Raw genomic sequence first — 25,279 nt, 5'->3', positions numbered from 1 at the left:
AAAAAATGTTAATGTGTCTTCATAGTAGCATGTGTGCTTGGAGGTAGTGAAGGCCTCTGTGCAGTGTGATTTATTCTGAGGCTAGGTCTGCTTCCAGCTGTCCCGACGGGGTCCCAATGACTTTAACAGGCGCAGACCTCCATCACAGAAAGACAGAGGAAGAGGGAGACGGGAGATTTTTTTTTGGAGGGGGGTATTTAGACAGTGGAAAAGTCAACATCATTTTCAGTCTGCTAATTCTATTTAGATTCGCATACTTCTCCTTCAGTGTAGAAACCTCATTTCTCAGTAAGCAGCCATGTACCCTTATTTTTTATACCTATAATTATCATAATAGTACTGCTGAATAGCCAGTAACAACGAAAAGGCTTGCTTATATTTATGTGTGAGCTGTTTGAGATTATACAAGCAGATTTGAAGGGAAGAGACTCTTATTTTTAAGTGGTTAATTACCTTTATTTCCTAGTATCTTCATACTGTGGGACTAAGTAACTATATAAAATAACACAGCCCAACCTTCAGCGTATCTGTCTACTTTATGTCCCCGCATGTGAACTGCCAACTGATGAATGTAAATGAGAATTTATCTAAGCATTAGTTGCCTGGTTGAGTAAATAATTCTTCTCCTTCCTCACAGGTCCTGCTGAGGTTCCCATGATGTCCCCAAATGGGTCGATCCCTCCCATCCACGTCCCCCCAGGCTACATCTCACAGGTTAGTTTATTTTTGTGTGTATTTTTCCTCAGTTTAATACTCTTTGACTTATTTTTTATGTTTATCGTGTTTGGGTTGTGTGGGAGCGTTTGAGTAAAGAAAAAAAAATGGACTCAGGGGGAGATTTGTGCATGCACGACTACACTAAATTAGCTAGTGCTTCTCATTTCTCCACCAAAAAGAGGCTTCTTTTAAGTAATAAAAATGCAGATATTTCTTAATTTAATATATTTCAAGGTAAATTTACCCAGTGTTCATTTATTTTTTCAGTTCACTCAATTAGTCTGTCTGAAGACTGTTTCAGCATGTTGGTTCTTGTCACTGGAAAATTGTTATGATGCTGTAAATGGAAATAAATCCATAAATCAAACTCGTGCGTTAACAGTAAAAAGTAGTTGCGTTAGTGTCTAAAACTGGAGAATATAGCAGCATAGCATATTTCTATGCACTAGCTGGTTGATAGACTAAGCAATTTGTACTTGTATAATGTTTTATTGAACAGCTATCAGAAGTGGGTCTAGTAGTCATTATTAAAGGATGCAGATGATAGGTTGTTTTTTTTTAGCCTGTGCTTGACTCCCATAAAAGTCACTTATTCTGTCTGTCATAGAGAAGCAACCACGCTGGTCTTCTTGACCCAACAGAGCACCAAGAATTTGGAGTATTAGGTTCAATTAATATTTGAGTCCTCTACAGGAAATGTGTATGCGCTTTCTCTATTAGATAACAACACCAGGACAATGAGAAAAAGAAGTCAATAAACTATCCTCACAAGATTTCAAAAAAATCCTGTGGTTTGTCTGTTGGCGAGATTGTGCTCTTACCCAACGGAGGTCGGGTCATTGGCTCACCGTGGGTGTGTGTTTGTGTGTGTGTCTGTGTGTGTGTGTGTGTGTGTGAGTAGGGACTGAGCCAAGCCTGAGCGGGAAACACTGTCACTGTTAGATAAACAAGCATGATACCCCTTTTTGGAAGGGGGGGATTAGGGTTGCACGAAGGGGTGAAAGGAGAAAGAGCACTGCTGTGGTGGACAGTAGTGTGTTGAAGTAGTTGTGTCTTATGTGTCTAAAGTGCTCATGTGTATGTGTGTCCTCTGGGAGTTTTCACTAATGCCTGCAATGTGATGCCATGTGTGTTTGTGGGTGCTTCATATTTGGAATGTGCGTGTCCTTGCCAATAAATGTGTGTGCTTGTAGGCCTGGTCTGCACATACTCCTGCAGAGACTTTGCCCTTGTTTTTCTGTAAACACTTCGTTTTTTCATGTGCAGCAGAGGGGATGAAAGGGCAGAGAGCGGGCCTCCTCCTCTGCATCTATTTGCTCCCTCTCAAGGTTTTTCTCACATCAGATTAGTTTTGTAACTCTCTTCCTCCCCTCCTGACCCTCTTTCATTCCCCACCATCTTTCTTTGTGTGGTGTCTGTTGCTTCTCAGTTTGTGTGGGGATTTCACGGTGGTGTTATTTAGTGTATGTGTGTGTGTGAGAGACAGTGTGCGGTGTTGTTGTTGTTAGGCACCAGCAGATGACTTCCCCCTCTCTGCAGGGAGTGTGTGTTTGCGCTCTTCTCGGAATGCAGGCCTGTGAAAGTATCTGAATAGTTGGAATGTGTGTGTCTGTATCTGTGTCCGAGTGAAAATGAATACAAGTATGGGATCTATGCTAATTTCAGGCAGTTCTCTGAAGCTTGTTGCCAGAAAAATGTGCAGGCCATCTAAGGACACATTTGTTTTTCATTGCTTTAAGGGACCGCACATCCTGTTGGTACACGCTCAGCTGTCAGATAAATCATGCAGTTAATTCTTTTATTAAATATCCACCATTTAACAGACAGAGCACCTGCTCTTGTAAAATAATGGGCAGTGAAGTACTCTTGGCATGATGGGCAATTCACTCAGTTCTCTGAATCACTTGACTTAAATTAAAGCCAGCACTATCTGAGGAACCTTTACTCAACAGTATATAAAGCAGTCAAAGGCAGTGTGCACTTTTCAAGTCTTGCGTGATTTGTAGGTACTAAAATTCAGGCGCACAGATGCACATTTCTTAGTCTTTTAGGCTTTTTAAAAATGTTATTTTCATGTTTTGTGAACCCATACTTAGCTTTTCTCCTCTCTCCCACAGGTGCTGGAAGATACCACAGGGGTCCGCCGAGTGGTTGTGACCCCCCAGTCTCCGGAGTGCTACCCTCCCTCCTACTCTCCAGCTCTCTCCCCCACACATCACCTGCCGCCATACCTGCCTCACCCTCACTTCATCCCCAACTCTCACTCTTTCTATCCTCCCGTCAGCCCCGGGGAGCTGCCTCCCCATCAGTACTACCAACACCACCTTCCCCCCATGTACGGCGATCCAGGTACTGGTGCTGACTGAACACAGGCCATCTGCAAAAACAAAAAAGAAAGCAAAAAAACAAAACCAAATCAGATTTTGACATTGAGTTAAAATTCAGTTACGAATATGCGTCACGCAACCTGCACGGTACGAAATTTAACATGAAATATTTTCTATGCTCTTCTTCCTTGCAGAAATCATCCCAGTTTATGGGATGTCAAACTTCATAGGGAGGGAGGATACATACAGTAAGCCACAACCTAAAAAGTTAAAGGAACCGAGACAGAATCGAGTCAATTCTCCTCCCTCTACTCCCTATAAGGGCAGCCTTGGGCCAGCACACAATGGATACAGGTGATCATCATTTATGAGATGCACTTTAAGATTAGCCAACTCATTAATGGTTAGACTTCTGAAGGCACGATGTTGATGATTTATATATTCATTTCATTTTTTATGTCATTATATGGAGGTAATATAAAAATCAGTTAACTAAGCTGTGTAAAATTTTAATGTGTTAGCTGTTCATTTGGAATAAGAATGGACCTGTTTTCACATGTATGCCTGAGTGCTAGTAATTACATGCTGCAGCTGCAAATGTCCAAATAAGTGAACTCTACCCACACCTTTCCTAATACAAAGTTAGAGCACACAGTTATTTGAAGCATTCACAGGGATTACATAGGCATCATGTGTTAACCTCAGCTGCAAAAAGTACACCCAATATTAGTGTGAAAATCCATAAACACAAACACAACCTTGCTAAATGTTGTTCTGTCGATTTTGCCCATGTGTGAAAACAGCTCATGTGAAGGAATCTTTTGCTAGGAATTTTTTTCTTTCTTTTGATCTATTTTCCACACCTTATTTAGTTAGTATTTTTATTGAAGAGAAAGGTGAACAGCTCATTTGGTCACTGCAGCTTTTGGTTGCAACTGAGCAAAGGGTGTATGATTTATATACTTCTTGTTTTATGTCTTTTATGTAAATACAATGAATTCTGTTGTGATTTTCTTCGGGATGCAGCAACAAATCACACGGCCCAACGCTCGGGTCAGCGGGGTCTGGTGGTGGAGTTGGCAGTCCAGGAGGGAAGAAGCCAGAGAGACGGCTCCGCAGCAGTCCGCGAAACAGTGAACCAGACACACACACACAAGGTAGGACTTGCACAGCATGAGAGAGACTAGTACCCACTGTCAATGAATATTTTTCTGTCTTAAATGTATACGTCGATATAGTTCAAATAGTTTCAAATAGAAAAAAAATGACACTCAATAAGTAACATTAAACACGGATGTTGACATGAATGAGTCCTGACACAAACCTGCATCACAGACATACAGACAAGTATAAAAGAGTTAAATCAAAATATCATATTTCAGTGTATCTGCTTATTGCAAGATCCGAGACACCAAATCAAAAGACAGGAGACAGTCTCAATGTGAGCGTTTTAAAGTTTAAATATCTGCTCAACAGAAAATTTCACTACAGTCTCTTTATTTTCCAAATAATAGACATGTCACCATGCAACAAGATCATCTTTTATATGTGAATAATTTGTGTTCTCTGTGACATTTCTGTCTTTCTCTGTGTGACTTACTTTGTCCTCTTTAACCTCAGTGCCCCTCTGCATTCAATTAAATCAAATAAAACAACCTTTGCTCCTCTCTTTCTATCACTGTCCTTTTTTTGTCACACAGAAAGAAATGAATGGATGAATGCAGCCTCACTGAGTTGAAGGGATAGGGGGGTGTGGGCAGGGAGGTGGAGAAAGGGGGTAAGGGTTGTCTGGGTAAGCACATAGCTGAATCTGTCCCTGAGCACTATCATTTTACCCTTGCTACAATACCGGCCTTGTTGGTGAAGGCTTAGCCGTGGGGGGGATGGTTGAGAGAGGGGTGAGAGAGATGGGGGAGGGTGGAGTCACATACCTGTAGAGCCCTGCTTGAGATGAAGGAAACCTTTGAGCGCTGAGATTTAGATACCGCAGCTTAGCCTTATCGCTCAGACACACATGAACATCAGCACATGTGCAAAGACATTAAGGCACACACACACACACATTCGGTTCTTCTTTAATGGCAGGTCTTTTGACGCATAAGATGAATGTCTGAGCTGTTAAAAATGACAGAATATTTCATTATACACACACACACACACACAAAGTGATGTTTTTGAAGGTGATGACAGAAACAAAGTGAGACGTAAATTGATTGACGGTACTTGTCAGGCTCTTTTAAATTTACCCTCCCCATAAAACTTTGGCTTAGTCACTCTCAGCATGGTGCAGGATCACAGGGATCTTCCAGCTGGGTTTGGTGTGGAGATGCTGATCAGGCACAACATTAAAACCACTTGTCCAATATTATGTGGGCTTCTTTTGTCATGGCAAAACAGCTCTGGCTTGTCAGGGAGTGAACACTGGATCACTTAAGGAAAGGGAGGGGGTGCCTTCAGAACAGATCTGGGATGTCAGATTTATTTTTACATTTTGTGCCACATGTAATCCATTGTGATTTTAAGTGGGCTAGATGAGCAAAACTCCACTTTCTGTCAGTGTAAAGATATTTATATACTCATTTAATCCTTGAGATATCTTAACATAAAATGAGAAAGTGCAATTTCAGCAGCACATCTCAGTTTTTCTACACAAGTAAATTAAAATTTGTTATTACAAGTGTGTTTTTTTTACACATGTATTGTAATTAAATGTGTAGTTTTACAATTTGCATGTGTGAAATTGCAGAGAAAGTTCCGGTAGCTCACTGCCCAGAGTTTCACATATTTATAAAAAAGTTTTTGTTTATTGATGACTTTTTTTTTTTTTTTAAGCCAAATTTCTATTGTAGACAATGAAAAACAGGAACGTTGCTCTCATTTAATTTTTTATCTATTACTTAGCTCCTTTGGTATGTAGTATGAATGGCTTTGGATAGGTCTTTATCAGTACAAAAAGCTGTACAAATTCTAAAAATAGAGTCCAAAAATTTATGCTTTTCCAAAGTCGTCCACCAGGCCACACTGGATGTCTTTGCTGGGGATGATTTTGGCTCCAGGCCCTTATGTTTGACACTCCTGTTTTAGATAGATCAGTTGCATCCTACTCATGCTCGATCCGATTGGGAATTGGGGAGTTTAGAGGCTGGGTCAACAACTTGAATCCTTGTTTGTGTTTCTGAGCCAATTTTTGGGGGGAAGACGTTGCCTGCTGAGATGACCACTACCATTGGTTAGTTCATTTAATAAACACAGATCTGCAGCATTGCTTAGGCAGGTGCTGTGTTTCAAAGAACCATGTTAGGAATATAAATTTACTGTCAGAATATTGCATTGAATATTGAGTTAGTTTTCCACATCCATGCAATGTTGGTGACTAGAATTTTGTTTTTGTTGCTCACAGCTCTGAAAAATGATCTTTAAAAAAATGTAACAGCACCACCAACTCCATCCAGGAAAATGTCCACATAACGCAATCAAATGTGTACACTGGACTTAATCAGTATGGAAACTACTTCCTTTTTACATTTTTTCACAATAATAGTCGTTATAATAATTAAGAAAAGTGAAAAAAGTAAAAAAACGTACACACTAAAGTAAAGAGCTAACACATCTGTACACATGCAAGTTGACATCTGCAAATGCAAACCAAAACCAAACATCTTATTGCACTGCAACAAAAGGGAGATTGCACAGCTTACAGTACACACACACGTGTGCGCGCACACACTAGAGGGAAGAAGCGCCTTGAGGCGACTTATGTTGTGATTTGGCGCTATATAAATAAAATTGAATTGAATTGAATTGAATTGAATTAGCTAAAATCAGCCACAGGATGAAAAGGGAAGTGAGATCAACATCTCAGCTTATGGGATTCATAGTTTCATGTGCCACATACTGTACAACTCAAACAACCATAACACTCTTGACAGATAGGAGCATGTCAGCGTGTCATTTGTTGTTTGGTCTACCAGGGTCTCAGTACAGGGCTGGAGATCAGGCTGAGTCAGCTGGATATATCACACAACACACTTGCACACCAACACACAACCACACATATGCTCAAACACCCCGTGACTGAGCTTCCTGTAAAACAATCAGACCATGAGGCTCCAGAGGATAGGGGGGCAAACGGTGAGAAAGCGGGTGGAATGCTGGATTTGAAGGACAGATGCGAGAGGACAGAGATGGATGCAAAGTTTTCTTTATCGCAGAGAAGGCAGAGATGGAAAGACAGAGAGGCGCAAAGTTAAAGAGCAGAGTACAAACATTCCAACAAAGTTGCTCCTTGGCCCGATGCATCCAAGTCAAGTCCAATCCAGAATACCACACACACACACACACCACACATAGCCGCCTACGCTTTGCCCTTGATGCCCTTGCTTTATATGTGTGTGTGTGTGTGTGTGTGTGTGTGTGTGTGTGTGTGTGTGTGTGTGTGTGTGTGTGTGTGTGGCTGTTGCCCCAGTGCCAGCAAGGCAGCAGGCTTACTTGGCCAGCAGAGCGTCCATTCTCTAGTAAAGCCAGCTCTACAGGCCCTGTTCCTCAGAACTGAGCTGCTTGCTGAGCAGAAACAGATGTGGGCTCCGTCCCTTCTGTTCCTCCATCTTGCTTCTGCATCATCACCACCACAGATCCTGTCTCTCACTCAAAAAAACCTGGGATTTCAGCAGAAACAGATGGACCAGTTCCCTCAGCTCCTCCATCTTTTTCTTCTACGTCACTGCTAAGCACTGTGAAAGCAGGAGAAACCAGATGTGTGCAGTGGCTGCTTTGTCCACTATGTCGTCTCTGTGAATGAGGTGTGGAAAATAAGAAGGGTTCACAGTCATAGATATGGAAGTGGTCTGTTATCTTAAGGTATGTCTGTTATCTTAAGGTATGAGAGGTATGGAAACCCACCTTCTCTATTATGTGAAGAGATTTTTATAGGCTACCAATCACGACAGTGTTCCAAGAAAGACGTTTTAAAAGCAAAAAAAGCATGAGTGTAATTCAGCGTTTAACCATTTCTTTGCTTCATAACTGAAGAACATTTCTAAAATATTTACTTGAAAAATATTCTCCTTACATGTTCTACGGTGGCCTCCTTTTTCAGACTTTTGCCATGCATTTTTCAGGTTATAAAAGTATCAACAGTAGCGACTGAGCTTTATCATGGCCACTTCACTTTGCATGGAAAATTCACTCAAGTAAGCATTTTCACTTGACCTTCAGATATTACTGTCTCGGCGAAGTCAAAGCATGGCTATTTTGTAAGTAAACTGTACGAGAAGTTAGAATTATAGCATAATTTAAATGCTAAAACATTTATCACAAGAAACACTAGTAGAGAGAGTTAATAAGGCAAAGTATTAGCAATGTCCTTTGCAAAATAATCATTAAGTTTACATAAAGCAGAATTTTACCCCTGATGCAAGTCCCAGGACTCTTTCTCTTGTTAGACAAATATAAACCACTGCACTAAGTAGCCATCCTATCTAAGTTATAATGCCAATTAGTGAGAAATTCATAGCACTAGTACTGGTAAAATGAGGCATGTACTGCAGTGTTTTGTAAGGTTTTATAAGCTCGTGTGTCCTTTGACCGAGTCCAGTCGTGACTCATCAATTATGTATGTTAACCATCCAGCTCCTTCCAGCTTCTCCTGCTGTGATTGCAGAAGCGGGCCTGAAAATGTGTGAATACACACCCAGCCTTTCCTTACTGGATTGTTTTTGTGAGTTGCCATGGCAATAATCTCAGGCCCCCACCCTCCCACAGACACACAGAAAAACTCCTACCCCTTCCCACAAACCCAAATACGGCCATGTTTGTAGGGCAACCTGGAGGCCAGAGAGGTGGAAGAAAGAGACTAGAAGGTGAAAGTTGAGATAATAAAAACAGAAAATGCACAAGAAAAAAAATGAGAGTTGGAAATAAGAGTCAAAAGGAGACATGTACAGAAAACAGAAAGCGAGTGTGGGATGGCTTTATCAGCAGAGGAATGTCTTTCCCGCTAATATCGTGTAACAGGACTAATGGGATTAGAAGGGGAGGGTATTCTTGTTAGTCACAATGGGTACACCAGATATTTCACCATTCAGTTGAATGAATCTTGTGATACAAGTGATAAACTATAGCACCTAGTCATTCTACACTGACCAGACTTGTGCACGTCTTGCTTAGAAAAACAAAATTATAGTTGATTTAAACTTGCTAAGTAATTTAGTGTCCTTGGTCGTCAGTTTTAGGAAAGGGAAAGACCTGACGCTGCTTCCCTTTAGATATTTTTTTCCATTTTATGTCACTCAGGTGGCCTTTATACCACTTACCCAGGAAACTTAAACGTAATAATTAAAGCTAAAAATGCAGAGTATAAAGCAGCGATCCATATAAGACGAAAGCAAGGTTGGTTAGCAAGCAAACACACCGTCTGGCAGCACTAGTTAAACACAGAAACCTGCTGTTAAGTGCTAAATAATATACAAACTCTGCATCTCACCCACCAAAACTGAAGACCAGACTGTTTGTACAATCAGCCACTCATAAGACAAATGCATTTAAAATTGTTTCAAAAAGTCCCAACACTACAAACACTTTCAAGAGCTCTGAAATGAGCACAGTTAGAAGACACGTGGCAATTACAGTCACCTGTGTTGGCTTCCATCTCTCTGTTAGAGCAGACATGTCTGTAATTGTGTAAACTTTGATTGACCCCTGGTCTTAGGGGATTGATTTGTGTTTGACCTCAAGTGGCCAGTTGAGGAACTGCAGGCCAGTGTGGCTACCTGTAGTTTTGCTTGTTAGGTTTTGAATTTCTTCGACCATGTCTTACGAAATAATAAATCTAAAAGGGCTTCTTTAAAAAAATATGTGGATGAAGTGGCATGATTTAACAAACCAACATGAAACACATGAAAAAGGTCATTTAGGAATCTTGGGATAATTTTAACGTTTCATCAAAACCTAAAATTTCATTTTTGAAATTCACACACATGAAACCTCCAGTAACTCACAAATAAACTGGGATTTAGTGAGTTGTTGTTGTTTTGTTTTTTTTAATGGATGTTGCCAGTTTGTTTACACAAATTGCTTTTGGGAAGTGAGTCACAAAAAACCATCAGATTTAAGTAAAACTATACAAATGACTGATATTGGAGCATGGACAGCTATCACCTTGCTTATTAATGTACTTATTGGTGCCATCAAATGCATGCACAGTATGCACAGTGGGTAAAGACAATTTCTGTCATTACTAAAAACAGCTTAACAACAGCCTAAGGCATTTAAATTTAAATTGAGGTATTTATTTTTAATTTGCCTTTGCAGTAAAGGAGACATTGCATTGATTAGTCTCCAACTATCTACCACTTTGTTGTTTGCCTTTTTTGTCACTGTTCCTGTTTTTAACCAGCCCTGCTATCTGTGGATTGTATAATTCCCTCCCGCTGTCTGCCAGTCTGCACTCACTCCCTCAAACTTTTTTTTTTTTTGGCTGAGCAGGGTCAAATGGGGTCAGGGTTCTGAGAAACGCATCCCTCATAATCCCTCACTGCTTAGCCAGGTTGCTTTGTCACTCACAGCACGTACATTCTTTTATAAACACATGTGCATGCATGTGCAAATGGTATGAAAACGTGGATAGACTTTTTTGTGTCAGCTGGCAGTTGAAGTGTTCATTTTCTTCCTTAGTGAGAGGGTTGCAGTGGAAAAGGTCTCTGTGTCTACATTGGCATGCATGCATGCATATTAAGAGATAACAGGTTAGGAAAGGGAGTCAAAAAATGTGATTTTGAGTATAAGAGTATAAGAAGGCCTTTGTATTCCAATATTTGCAACACATGAGCTTTTATATATTATTTTTATGGTCTGGTAGCTTACCCTTCATTTTGCATAGTCTTTATCATTTACATGCACTCTTTCTAAACGGTTATTAATGACCAAGAGATTAGGTTGCGTATGCAGACATCCAGCAGTAGTAACCAAATTCTTCCCCAGGATGACCCCTTACCCTATTCTTATTTTTGTGAAGTCCATTAAGCAGGTTACTAGAGAAAGTGAGTCATAATCAAGATTCTTATTTGCAAGTGTCACTTCATCTGTGTTTTGATATTTGATTCTTGAATATACTTCTTGCTTCTTTCCTTTCCACTCACCTTATTTGCTGCCTTTTTCTTTTTTACTCTCCAACTTTTCCACGTTACTCTGGACCAGTCCCTCTGTCCGTCTGTCCTTTTCTAATCCCTTTTATAAACCATAACGGCTCTGGCCATGAGAACCAAACCTTCACCATGACAACCATAAATTCAGGCATGTCCCAACAACTTCTTCACTTTGTGTGTGTGTGTGTGTGTGTGTGTTTGTGCGCTAGTGTGTGTAGCCCAGCTGTTGAACAGATGGAATGCTTGCTATGCAGTAGATGATAATAGTGTGGAATCTGAGGTCTATGCCCCTCTCTACCTCTATTTGCCTCTTTCCTCTCCGCTCTCACTTCTGAACCCACTCCTTCCCTTCTGGTCTTTCTCTGATCTCCACACCTCTCCCTGCTACAGATTGAGCGTCCATCACTTTGCTTTGTTCTCTCTAAATAGAGGCTTCTAAAGATGGGTATCATAGCTCACTTTGTTCCTTTTGAGCGACACACCACACGCACCCTGTGGCCCAGTACGTGTGTGGAGCGGGGGCTGAGTGAGCGGCCGTTGCCACATTTTTCACATTTTTTTTCTCCAGGCCTTAAAGGTCTTTTTCTGTCCCAGTGCAGACAGACTGTGTCTACGAGCCATAGGCCGTCATGCAGGAGGAATGCAGTCTCCTGAATGTCAAAGTGACTCACATTTTATTGAAACGCTCTTTGAAAGTGACATAACTAATTTTGAAGTCTCTGGATGTGTAACATTTAAACATTTAGGAAAATGCTGTAAACAGGGAGGGAGAAAGTGGTACAATTTACAGCGCAGACAGGAATGAAGAGAGTCAAGCTTACTCTTTGCTTTTAAGTCGACTTCAATATGTTTAAGAAAGAAACATCCAGTCATGAAGCTTCAAATTATATAGTGGGAACTGCTTAGACTAATCTGAGGTTTTGTTAGTCAGAATAAAATGATGACACTAACCAAGAATTTAGGCCATTACCACCAGGTGGGAATTCTGGAGGTCACTTTCTTAGCATGACTGTCTTCTCTCCTACGTTTATGACTTAACGGAAGTTTTAAGCTAAAATAGTTTCCTGTTTATTACATCAATTTACTCCAGGTCTCCATCGGTCCTAGTAGTTTGCAGTTGCTGTTGTGCCAGAAAGGCATGTTGCACCATGAGAAGAAGGTATGCGAGTGGTTATTAATCTCCCTAGGAGGCATATTGCTAGCATCTGGAAGAAACTGTCAATGCCTTTTGTCTGCTTCACAGGCAAAAATGATGCTATTAATGATTCAACTGTTTCTTTGTTTTTTACTATTCTTATTAATAAAGGGGAAAAATATTCAGATTGGACCAAAAACAAACAAACAAACAAACAAAAGAAATCCAAACGATGATCACAGTTAGTTATTTTAATAACATACCTACATTATCATTGCTTCTGTAGAATGTCTCATACCACTACAGAGCGCTGTTATAACAAAATAAAAATATGTACATACACTATATACTTCTGCTGTATTTTTGTAACTTTTAGGAAAAGCCAACCTGGATTTGTAAGTGAGTCATTACTTTATTTATCCGGCTGTTGAGCTCAATGGTGTGCATCTGCTCTGCACCTACTGATGATGTCAGTAAAGTTTCTGTAATCCTTTCCTGACATCATCCTAATCCTTTTTCCCTCTTTCCACTTTCATCCCCCCTTTGTCCTCCTCTCCGTTGATCCCTGGCTTGCTCTTTGTCTCTCAATTTCCTTGTGTTTTTATACCTAATCTCTTACCCAGACTCATCTTGCCCATCCTTTCCCCTCTCTTACTTCCTATAAAATCTGCCCGTCGCCTGGTCCCCTCCCCCCCATCATTTTCCCTTATTCCTCTTCTTCCTGCTGTCCGTTGTGCTCCGTCTGGCTGTTCTCAGTAATCAAACACAGTCGGTCAGACACAGACGGGATGTGAGGTCAGACGAGAATAGGAAGTTATGGTGCGTGGGCAGCGCCAAAAACAGAAGAGAGAGGAACAGTAAGGACACAGGAGGGTGTGGAGTAACACCGAGTAGAGGTTCAGTTTCAGATTTCAGCTGTCAGCATCATCTCCTGGTTCATCTCGGTATTAAACACTTAACCAGATGGACTCGCCAACGACCGCCAGTCATAACACTCAGTGGTGAGGTAAAGAAGTAGTGTTTTTCAAACGTTATTACACGTCTTCTGAAATATTAAATAAGTTCTCTTCTTATGTCAGAAGTTGAATTTGTTGAGACCACCTCTTAACTTTATGCTCATGGTTACATGAGACCAGTACTGTAAATGTGGGGCAAAATCACTGAGCAGGCCATACTCCTGTCTTTTTTTCACTCAACGGCTGATCCGATAAGCTGGGTCAGCCTGTTTGATGGAGCTCTTCATGTCTGGAGCTGTGCTGTAATTCCATAAAAGAGAAAAAGTTCGGTTTTGTCCCAATGGAAGAATGGAAAGATAAGTGTATGTATAAAAAAAGGAGAGAAAAGAGCACTAATGAGCTAATGTGTCTAGCAGTGCATCTGTTGAACTCTATCCGTGCTGCCAGCCCCAACACACACATGTACAAACAGTAGCTTAAACTTCCCCCCCACTGCCCATCAGCAATCTCCTGTGACCTAATACTGAGACGCACACACACAGTCTCTCTATTGCTCTTGCCCTTTTTTTCTCACACACAGGGAGGGCAAGTAGAGGTTGTGCTTCCATGACATCACTGTTGCCATGACTCATAAGTGTACCCCAGGCACATTAACCCGTCAGAGGAACCGACATACATGCACACACACACATGCACACTCCATCATTTGTGCCAAATATACATCGATCTTTGAAACCCAAACTGCGTTTTACACAAATATACTGCGCTTGTGTGTAAGGTCTCCATTCACGTGCATGCACGCATGCTTGCATGTTTGACAGTTTCCTCGCTCCTGTAGCACGAGCATCAATCAATCTTGGTTTCATGCAGGTCTAGCTGTTGCTTACCTTCACGCAAAGATTCATAGAGACATCCTGTGTGATCTCGAGTGGTCACACTGAAATGGAGAAAGCAGATCCCCTTCAATCAGGAAAAACCTCAACTTCGGGGATCACACGGGGTGGGGGTGGGCGGCAGCGGTGGGGGAGTGGGAAGTTCCCACACGTGTGCGCACACATTCACTTGCGCTCACCCTCATAACAACCTCGAGCGTCTACTAAATCACCTTTACATGTGTCGGTGGACCAGTTTTTATATGCATGTGTTTATGCTGCTCACTTTCAAAGAGGCTGTGCAGAACCAGTGACACACTCAGAAGGGACAGTAAAAACAACAGCTCCATTCACACCCTGAAATGCTTTCTAAGTAGCCTTTATCTTCATGTGGGTTACAAATATTCTCATTATAATTATTTTGAACAGATTATATTTGAGAAATGAAAGAAGTCATTGAAAAATGTTTCCCGCTATCTGTTAGAAACAGCTTCATATTCTAGGTCAAAATCGAAACTTTGATTTGTAATAGAGGAAAAACTGCAAAATCTCAGTTCTAATAAATGGGAAATGTGCTTTTGTGATTTTTGCTTAATAAACGATTGAATGAATAATTGATTGTCAAAATAGCTACATGTGAAATGTTTAATTCTAAGCTTCAGAATTACTTTTCATATGAATATCACATGTCACTTCCAAGCTAAATCTGCTTAACTGCGTTTTAAAGAATGCACGAAACACAGTCATCATATACACATGTATTCAGTAGAAGTCGCGCAATAAAGTCAACGAGCTGGGCTGCAACAACAGCCAAACTGATGTCAGACCTTCCTGGGAACAATTACTCACAGATGTAGATATAGTTGATGTGAAAATGGTGCATCATAATGATTAGAATTATTATTTCTATGAACTGTTTAATCTAAAAACCATCATCAGTTTTTATGTACAAAGCAGAGTAGCCATTGTGGAATATGAGTCATGTTTATTTATTTATTTATTTGTTTGTTTTGGTGATCCCCATATTGTTTCATAGGTCAGAAATTTATGAGTAATCCTTTCTGTGGAATGCATTTAGGTTTTTTCTCTCCTCCTCCCCGACAGCTGTGTAACGACTTGATGAGATGAAATAGGCACTTACTGAAGAAAACAAGTGTTGCATCACACACCATTTGGCAACAGAATTTCTAAAGAATTGATGGGGGTTTTTATTGTATTTTGGGCTATTTTTGTTTCATTTTTCCACAGATGGTTGAATTATTTGCTGGACTGAAAATGCCACAGAAAACATTACAGTTGATTAGGGAATGCAAATGCTTTTTGGTGACATTTTCAACCTTAATTTCCCCGTTTAAACGCAAACCTTGGCCGACCTTGTGTAATAATGAGCCCTCGATTTCTACATTTGACAGTACCGGTAACATCTGGGAGCTGAAAATGTTCTCATTGTCTCATTTTCAGCCATGCAGCCAATGTGGATGTGATTTGAAAGTTAGAATTTTCACTGGCAATCAAACTCACATTAAGAAAGGTAGAAACAGTTTTCATAGATTGTAATTATGGCCTGACATGTGGGGGAAAATGCCCTTGGGAATTCTCACCTCAGTTTATACACAGAGCCTTTCTTTTATGATGGAATATTTATTATGTCATTCTTGATAATTACTGTCTTTTTTTGTCTGTCTTTCTCCTCAGATCATGATTCAGAGGGGAAGCGTGTTCAAGACATGCTGTCTGCAATCGAAAAACCACAGGTTGGCATACCTCTTCCCACAACTGCACGCACACACACATTCAAACCGCTCTCATCAATCACCTCCCTGTCCGATGCAGTCACAGCTGGCTTAAGCAGTGATGACTTTTCCGTATGTTTATTTGGTCTCTTTGAGTCACATGAAAATGAAATGCTTATGTTTAGAATAATATCTATACTGACTTGTATATGCAGCACATTCCTCATTTTCAATGTTTTTTGGGGGGCTTGAGCAGCAGGGAGAGTAATTATAATTTACGCTGTGCTAATGCTGGCCACCTGAGGGCAGCATCTGCTCACCCAAGCTGCACACTCAGTAATAGCTTTTTTTCCTTCCCTGAGGGGAATGTGATTGAATGAATGAGCTGCTTCCGTGCAGACATGGTTTACTAGAGAGGAACTGCTCATTCCAAGTTAAAACAGTTTGGTCAGCATGCTGTGCAAGCGGCCCATTTAACATCTTTGAGTTTACGCCGCGGCTTGAGACTGTGACAACTGAGTGATGATACAAAGAGGATATTTAGTATAACTACAGATGGAGATGCTGAGAAATACATGAAATAGATTTTTGATTGATGTCCAGTAGTAGTGATTTATCTATGCTTAAAACCTCAGATAACTTATAAACTGATCAAGTTTATTATAGTTGAGAATGAGAAGTAATACAATTCGGAGGTTTCCTTGTGACACTGTCTATTTTTTCAGTGCTGATGCATGATGCATGTTCGATGTCCTATAACTTAATGCGTTTATGATGAATGCAGTAGTCTGTTGCAAATGTACACATAGAGTTATATAAACAGCATAAATTCACCTGGATGGATGGATTCAGCTTTTTTTCAAACAGGCATTTAAACCACAAGATGTTGTGGTTTAAAATATTTAAAAATGACTACTATTGGTAACATTGTATGCAAATCCAACAGTCATTTGTACAGTGGCTTTTAACTACCTGTTATTGACTTCACTAGCAATGCGGCTATAACTATGTGTATTCCTCTGTGTCCTGAAGGTTTCCAATATTCAGGCACGGACTGCACGGCTGTCCTGGGCCCCCCCAGCAGGGCTGGTGAACAGGCATAGTAACGGGATACCTGTGTCTTGCTCCTATGAGGTATCTCTCTCAGATAAGGGAAGAGATGGGAAATATCGCCTCATATACAGGTAGGAAACGTAGAAGTTGGGGGGAATACAGCGTCCAAATTTAATCCTTAAGGTCATCCAAAGGACACTGGTGACTTTGTATGTCTTGTCTGTGTTTCAGTGGTGAAGAATTGGAGTATCATCTGAAAGATCTCAGGCCAGCTACAGACTACCACGTACGGTAAGGCCTCAATCCTTTTAATATTAACTACTTGTGTGTTGCAGCGTATGGGGGTCCAGGAATCCCTGAAATGTTGGATAAAAACATCCTTTAACTGTTTGTTTCGTTTGTCTTTCTGTATCAGGGTGTCGGCAATGTACAATTTGGTTCGAGGCTCGTGTTCAGAGGCCGGCTCGTTTACCACAGAATCCACGGTCCCTGATGTCCCGTCACCACCAAAACTCACAAATCGTGCCAAGACCAGCCTCACCCTACAGTGGAAGGTACAGCTACTGACATCTTCTTGTCCAGATACTCCTCCATGAAGTATTTTCACTCCCAAGAAACATCACAGTGATTTGTCATTGTGACACATTTAATGATTTTTTAAATTAAGTATATTACAACTCCGATGCGTTAATAGTTTGAGTGCATCAGCCGTGCAGCACCGACAAGTAGTTGCACAACTCTGTTAGAATGCACCCCTGTGTCCTCTCTGACCTGTTATTTTAGTATTTTTTTTATATCCTTGCACACTGGCATTCATAAAGAGTAACATCAGTCACCCAGACAGGATATAAGGCCAATCATAAAAACACAGCCGGTATTCTGTCTGTCTCATTGTCAGAGTCTTTTATCCTTAGCTAATCTCTCAATCTCTCTCTTCTCTCTTCTCTGCTTCCCTCGGTCCATTTCACTGTCACCTGTAGCCCCCGGGTGACAACGGATCCAAAATTACAAACTACCTGCTCGAGTGGGATGAGGTAAGTCTGTCATCTGTCATGCTCTACCCTTACCTCAAAGCAGCACTTACACCTATCACCAGTGTCCCTAAACACATGTCAACATTGGGCTCTTCAGACAAGATGGAATAAAACTGTGAATTATGCTCTTGCAATGAATGTCTGGCTTTTCTTCCCATCTTCTATTTATACTTCTTTACTTTGTCGTGCTATTTTTTTTCTTCACATTTAACATTTTGTTGTAGGTGAGCTTATCAATCCTAATGTCCGTTCTTGTCTTTATGTCTTTTCTGTATACGTCTTCTCTGCAGGGAAAGAAGAACAGCGTTTTCAGACAATGTTACTTTGGGAACCAGAGGCACCATAAGGTCACACGACTCTACCCCGCCTGTGACTACACATTCAAGTTGGCTGCACACAACGACATAGGCAGAAGGTAAAGTTCTGTTATTGAATGTGTATATATACGTTTTATATACGCACACCTGCATGAATACAGTGTCATGGGAGGCATATTGCATGTTTTTTTGTTGTTGTTCTTCATTGTATACCACTATGGCAGCAGGCAAGCACCGAACTGCTATTCTTCATGTAACATCAGTTACATACAGAAGAATAGACTTCCTCTTTTCCCATTTCCCTCTATTTCCACTCTTCTCTTGCCTCCTCTTGTCATTATAGCGTGGACCATCTCGCCTGCAGTTATTAGGGTGAAAGGGAGCAGAGAGGTCATAGAGGGGACTGAGAGTGAGGGAGGAGATATTAGCTCTGTGAACGAACTCAAAACAGCTTTAATGCGTCCTTCAGTTTGGCAGATTTGAAGCTGGGTTACTTGCTTTTATTCTAACTTGAATATTTTTCCCCCCACTACAAATCATCCATCCTCCCTATGCGCTCCTTTTTTCTCTGTTTAACATCCTCTTCGGAACTCATATAACGTCTTCACTCCCAACGCCACGCACCTCTGTGATTAATCACCAATGCACTTCTGTCAGTGTCCTTTTCCTTTTCATTTTCGCTGATTTTTCTCCACCTTTCACTTTGAAAAATATTCATGCCTCCATCTCAGCTGAAATTGAAACCTATGGCAATCATTTCTTCAGCGTTTTGAAGGAAAGCTTAAAATGGAAATTTCTTTTTCGGCAGTGGCTTCAGTTCAGAGGTGGTGTATATCACCATGGGCACCCTGCCTGCTCTGCCTCTGGCACCACGGCTTGTCAGGGCAGGGGTGTCCTGGGTGACCCTGGAGTGGGGGCGTCCTGAGGGCAGTCCCAATGTGGAGCAGCTCAAATACACACTTGAGATCCAGGAGGACAACAGCGTGAGTACCGTCCATGTACAAAAACATTTGTAACTTTTATTTTTCTTTACATTAAAAATAGACCTCAAAGACTCTAGAACATCTTTTGTCTGTTTGTTAGTTTGTGCCCAGTTTACGAGTTTTATAAATCAGCATCAGGGTGTGTTGTACTACAGCAGTCAGTCAACCGAAGACTAAAAGATCTCAGTTTGAAAGTTATGGATATACACATGAAAAGAACAAATGAAAAAGACAGTATAAAGGAATATCGAAGCTTATATTCATAATCTCATGAAAAAGATTTAGGGTAAGTGCCACTGATGCACAGCCGTAAATCCAAATATGCAATACAGACATAAACTCTGAGCATGTACAGCAGGGGGCCCCGATCCCAGTCCACGAGGGCCGGTATCCCTGCAGGTTTTAGATGTGTCCTTGATCCATCACAGCTGATTTAAATGGATAAATTACCTTCTCAACATGTCTTGAAGTTCTCCAGAGGCCTGGTAATGAACTAATCATGTGATTCAGGTGTGTTGACCCAGGGTGAGATCTAAAACCTGCAGGGACACCGGCCCTTGTGGACTTGGATTGGGGACCCCCGATGTACAGCATTCTTTGTTTACAGCATTTTCTACAACATTTTTCCACACCTGCCTAAAACCTTTGCACAGTACTGTACATATAAACCACACTATATGTTCCCACAGGTTCTCTGCTCTCTTTCTACTGTATCCATATATATATCTATATACAATAAAATGTGAGCTAAAAGTCAGCATTTATTGCATCCATAAACTCAATAATTTATGCCGATCCTAATGCACCCTGAGAGAATCAAACACTGTACCTCCCACAGGGAACAGACTTTCATCCAAAGTACACTGGAGAAAACTTGAGCTGTACTGTACAAGGCCTGAAGAGGAGTACACAGTATAAATTCAGGGTAAGCATTTGTGTTTTGGTTTCTGCACTTGTGTCCCACTTGTTGAAAATCAGAAGCTTTTTTTACTAAGAGAGAATATGCAAAATATGTCATTTTGGCTATAGTTTAACGAGTTGTCTAACACTGCAAATCACTAACCATTTGTCAAGTACACAACATTCAGCTGTAGTTTTTGTGCCTGTTCATAATTTGAGGACATTGTACAAATCTATCAAAATCCTCTTGCGCGTACCTCACCAGGTGAGTTTGTGTTTATTTTGGGTTTTTCTACCTTGCCTCATGCACATTGTTTGATAAAGCTTTGCATCTTCGAAAACACAAAACACATGAATACACACAAAGAATCAAGTCTTTCTGCTTTCCCTGTGCTATCCATCTGGTGTAGACATAATGTAACAAAGCAAAATTATCTATTGGATGTAGCGACAGAATTAGATAATAGAAAAGAGAAGAAGGCAGAGAAGCCAAAACAACCACACGTGAAGGGGCAGAGACTAATGGCTCCTATTTATCACGACAATTGATTTAAGTTTTCAGAAATTCTTTTGTGTGTCTCTGCTTGGCTTGCTGTGGCTCTTCTCTCAGTTTTCCACTCTGTCTATATTCTTTTCGCCTTTTCTTCTTTCCTCTTTTTCTCTTCCCCTTCGTTTCATCCTTTATCTACTTTTTGGATTTTTCTGACCAGTATTAGACAAATTTAAGTAAAAAGAGAAAGGAAAGCAGAGAGAATGGGAGCAGTGATGATGTGCAGCAAAGGGCCTTGGGTTGGAATTGAACCCAGGCTAGTACAGTTTGGCCTTGCAGCATGCAGTCGCCTGTTCAATCACTGAGCCTAATTTAGGCCTTTCTATCAACCTATTCTCGATTTCTGATCTCCCACTACACTCTTTGTCTTTTTACCTTTGTTACGTGCTCTGTGTCTCTAATTGTCCCTTCTGTCCACCTCTCTTCCTGCAGCTCATAGCATCAAACATGGAGGGAAAGAGCAGTCCAAGTGAAGTTTTGGTTTGCACCACCAATCCAGACAAACCGGGCCCTCCATCTGCACCCTGTGTCACAGAGGCAACACCCTATGGATTTACTGTCACATGGGGTAAAGAGGCACACATCCATGCGCATATATCATATCGTATACATACAGATACTCATTGAGATGCTTTCATACAAAATTGATTTGGTACAGACTTTTCAGCATTATGCAAGCCAAGACTACATGTGTGCAAGTTCACTTGATCCAGATCAAACTGTATCCTGACACTGTTTGCTGTTAGTGTGTTTCACACTTTCAGAAGAATTGCAAAAAATACATAAGACTGCAACAGATAGATTTTTGGTATTGATATTAATGTCCCAGATAAAATAATTTAGCTAACTAAAGTTACTAAAATAATAACAATTATTTTCTACATGTTGTCTCCTGCGAAATGGAGTATTGTTTATGTGCAATAATATTCCAAACTAAAATCAGTTCATCAATTGTTTTGACAGATCCTCCAATGGACAATGGGGGATCTGAAGCTCTTACGTACCTGCTTGAGATCTCAGAGGGATGTTCTGAAGGTACCTGTGTTATATCTGTCTGTCACTGTATCTATTCAAACATACCATGAAAGATTTTCCAGCATCTTAGGACAGACCTTTTTCTCATCGTGTGCTGTTTAACTTTTCTCAACTACCAGCCTAAAAAAAATAGAAGCCATAATTGAGTCTTTCTTAGCATCAAATTAAGATATTGATGCACACAGCGTTGCTCACACCTGCCCTACAGGAAACCTAATCTTGTCTAGTTCCTTTCAATCTATAGTAAAAGATTGCTGTTGAGTGTCAGTGTACAGAAGAAGAGAATATCAAAAGCCTTTGTTCTTTTGTCAATAGAATCGACCTAAAAAGTCATCTGGATGATTTTATCTAGCTTGTATTTACACTGTCCTGTGATATCAAGACAGGCTTTTTAAAACCTTTTTCTTCTTAAAAAGATGTGGTCATTGAAACGAATGACTCTGCCATATTAGGTTTATTCAAACTTCACTTTTAGGTACATTCAGTCTGTAGAGATAACATAGTATTATGCATTACAGAAACACAATACACTTCTGCTAGGAAATTTACGCTGTGATGTAAACAAGGCCTATATTTGCACGGCATAGTGCTGCTTCACAGGGAGAGTATTATATTTCACAGGCATACGCAATCCATCAACAACAGAACAGAAACAAAGCGTTGTCAGTGGGATTCTGTTTCTGGAAACTGCAGAAATACGTACAAAACAGCAGCTGATTATGTGTATGTGCTTTAGTGTAATTCCTTGTTATGTGTGTGTGTGCAGCAAACCAATGGGAAGTAGCGTACAGTGGTCCGGCAACACAGTGTGTGTGTGAGCGACTGAGACCAGGGACCGTTTATCACCTACGTGTGTGTAGTATCACCACCGGAGGACACAGCCCAGTAAGATTCACATACATGCATGCATACACAAATTTCAGCAATACACACACACACACATAGATATACATATATATACATACATATGTTTCTTTTTTCTTTAAGGCAATGGGGGCAGTTTCAGGCCCATCTAAGTTCAGTTGTGTGTTTTTGCATGTCCAATAATAAATTGTAGTCAATTTTTTTGAGTGAGTGTTGTAAACTGTCAGTCTGAGGTTACACTAATATGTACAATTGTATGTCATCTGCATAACAATAATACAAAAATAGCAATATTCTATAATCTAAGTTAAAAAAAAAAGTCTGTTTGATAGGAGAGGTCCAAGAATAAAGCCCTGAGGAACTCCACAAACTTTTTGTTCATTCAGCTCCATAGGTACCAAGGGACATGAAGTACCCGCTCACTATCTAAATATGATGGGAATTTCAAAAGATATTTTGCACTGAAAAATATAGTTGTTGTTGTCAAACAATCTTTTCAGTAATCTTTCCTAAAATTATACATGTGCACCAATAATTAAGCCTATCTGTAATTGTCTTTTGTACCTTTTATTTTTTGCTCTTTAAGTGCACTGGTAGTGTTCCAGTCCGTACATTAAGTGTCCCACCAGGGCCCTGCCAGCCGCCAAGGATTGTCGGTAAAGCCAAACACAAGGAGGTGCAGTTAGAATGGGGTGAGTTCAGGCATACACGCACGCTGTTTACTTTTATTTACTAGAATATATTCGAATTATTTTCGTATAAGGCAACTAAATCACCTTCTGGCCGTTTAATATGTTTCCCTGGCCAATTCTAATGTAAGCCGAGTCAACCACGTTTCAGCCTAATTGAGCCCTAATTTAGCTCATTAAATGCCTAACCTAGCCTCATATTTGACTTAACTCTCCTAATGTCAGCCTATTATTGCAGATTAGTACTGTTATCTCTTGGCAGGAAAAGGTCTTCCAGCCTGCCATGCTGAGGAAGTTCTTTCTTTTACCAGTTTAATACAGCTGGTCATGTCTCTAATCAGCTCACATTCAGGCACTGCTGCAGCTGCAATTACTGGCTCGAGCTGAAGGTCAAACATAAAGTATTGGAGGGTTTTCCCCACTGTCACCATTATTTATTACTTTCGTCTTTCTGCAAGCAGAGAATAGCACCAGGTTTATGGGGAAAAACCCCTAGAAAGTATTCAAAATATACCCTGTGTATTAATCTGTAAGCAGTATAAAAAGCTTGTGAAATACTGAATACATCATTAAGAATTTATGTGTAACAAGATATCGTGACATGTGTATTGTGTATTTTCATCACAATTCATGTATTGTGGTTAGTTTCACTGTAAATGTTTCTTCTTATCGCTCTCTCTTATTTGATCTTCTTAGACTCCCCTGAGGGAGTGTGTGAGGAGTGTGTGTACAGTCTGGAGATGAGTGAGGGAGACGCCAAGCCAACGGAGGTGTATCATGGCTCGGAGCTACAGTGCACTGTCGCTAGTTTGCTTCCTGGTGCAACATATAGCTTCAGACTGAGGGCTGCCAATGAGGCTGGGGTAAGAAACTGTCTGGCTTTTCAAAGCAAGAGTGTGATCAATAATAAAAATGAAAATAAATAAATGAAAGCCATGACGATCTGGTAATTCACCAGGCTAGACCATAAAACTTATTAAAGAACAACAGAAAATCGTAGCTGAAACCTTTTGAAGCTTGATCCAGCCACTTTAATAGGTCAGCCTATAAAAGAAGGGATGTTTTATAACAGCTAAGCATGAAATATTGAATTAAATAGCATTTGTTTACTTATGGCTTTGAAATTTGCTCTGCATATTGAGCACACAAACTTGGGAGCTCTTAATACACATCCAATATTAAGCAACAAGCAGAAAATTCAACTTAAAACCGTAGGTGTAGACACAGACACTGAGTAGTTGGATCAGTGTGCCCTAGAAAATTAACTTAATATTATAAGATTTGATTGTTTTGATTATCCGGTCACTTGAAAGTGAATTCGATGGCGCCAAAACCTCAGCACTGTTGCTTATTGAACAAGATGACTGTGTCTATATTTCACAGCTTTTCAGTTTGGGATTAGAATTTGATTTTCAGCTTTTGTAAACTTTTTACTGTCTAAATGATTCAACTTTCTCATTTATTTTGTGTCAATCGATCTGTGTCTCCCTTAGTACGGACCATACTCTGAGCCTACAGAGGTGACGACTGCAGCGGGTCCTCCTGCGCAGTGTGGAGTTCCCATAATCACACTCACCAGTAACACCTGTGTAACACTCAACTGGGAGGTGAGACAAACCAAAAACACAGCTGCATTTATCAAAGGAAATAAACAGTGTATGGAAGGAACAAAAAACAGACAAGCAAATATAAAAAGACAGGCCACATTTTTTAACACTGCTAAAGAGCTCTAGCTCCCTTTTACTGTTTAAAATAAAATAAAAAAGTAGTAAAGTCATCTTTTGGGCCTTTTGGTGTTGCTTAGCAGGCTCATTCCTTCTTAAGAATATACCAGCTTGCTGATTTGGCCACTCCTAAAGTTTTTTTCCTATCACTTTAAAGGGTATCTTTTTTTGTTTTTCAGACTAATAGTCACATTCATCATTTTTTGGTCCCCATACTCCACATATTCCACTGAAAATATACCAAATGAA

General features: G+C 40.4%; 1 protein-coding gene across 2 annotated transcripts in view; it reads left to right on the top strand.

Annotated features, from left to right (window-relative positions):
- fndc3ba (fibronectin type III domain containing 3Ba) overlaps positions 1-25,279 on the top strand; it is an 85,384-nt gene that overhangs the window by 42,453 nt on the left and 17,652 nt on the right. For both annotated transcript variants that reach the window (XM_005736611.1, XM_005736612.1), the window contains exons 4-21: positions 638-714; positions 2,835-3,066; positions 3,239-3,398; positions 4,071-4,201; positions 15,844-15,902; positions 16,914-17,065; positions 17,166-17,225; positions 17,350-17,488; positions 17,915-17,968; positions 18,259-18,383; positions 19,094-19,268; positions 20,107-20,193; positions 21,151-21,286; positions 21,682-21,753; positions 22,520-22,638; positions 23,204-23,309; positions 24,003-24,169; positions 24,800-24,913. In XM_005736611.1, coding sequence (XP_005736668.1) covers positions 638-714; positions 2,835-3,066; positions 3,239-3,398; positions 4,071-4,201; positions 15,844-15,902; positions 16,914-17,065; positions 17,166-17,225; positions 17,350-17,488; positions 17,915-17,968; positions 18,259-18,383; positions 19,094-19,268; positions 20,107-20,193; positions 21,151-21,286; positions 21,682-21,753; positions 22,520-22,638; positions 23,204-23,309; positions 24,003-24,169; positions 24,800-24,913 — 2,165 coding nt within the window. The remainder of the gene's footprint in view (positions 1-637; positions 715-2,834; positions 3,067-3,238; positions 3,399-4,070; positions 4,202-15,843; positions 15,903-16,913; positions 17,066-17,165; positions 17,226-17,349; positions 17,489-17,914; positions 17,969-18,258; positions 18,384-19,093; positions 19,269-20,106; positions 20,194-21,150; positions 21,287-21,681; positions 21,754-22,519; positions 22,639-23,203; positions 23,310-24,002; positions 24,170-24,799; positions 24,914-25,279) is intronic.

Source organism: Pundamilia nyererei, unplaced genomic scaffold, assembly GCF_000239375.1.
Source record: "Pundamilia nyererei isolate P.nyererei 1_Seehausen unplaced genomic scaffold, PunNye1.0 scaffold00070, whole genome shotgun sequence".
In the NCBI taxonomy this organism is placed as follows: Eukaryota; Metazoa; Chordata; class Actinopteri; order Cichliformes; family Cichlidae; genus Pundamilia; species Pundamilia nyererei.
The sequence above is the reverse complement of the archived record's forward strand: the minus strand, read 5'-3'. Positions and strand labels throughout refer to the sequence as shown.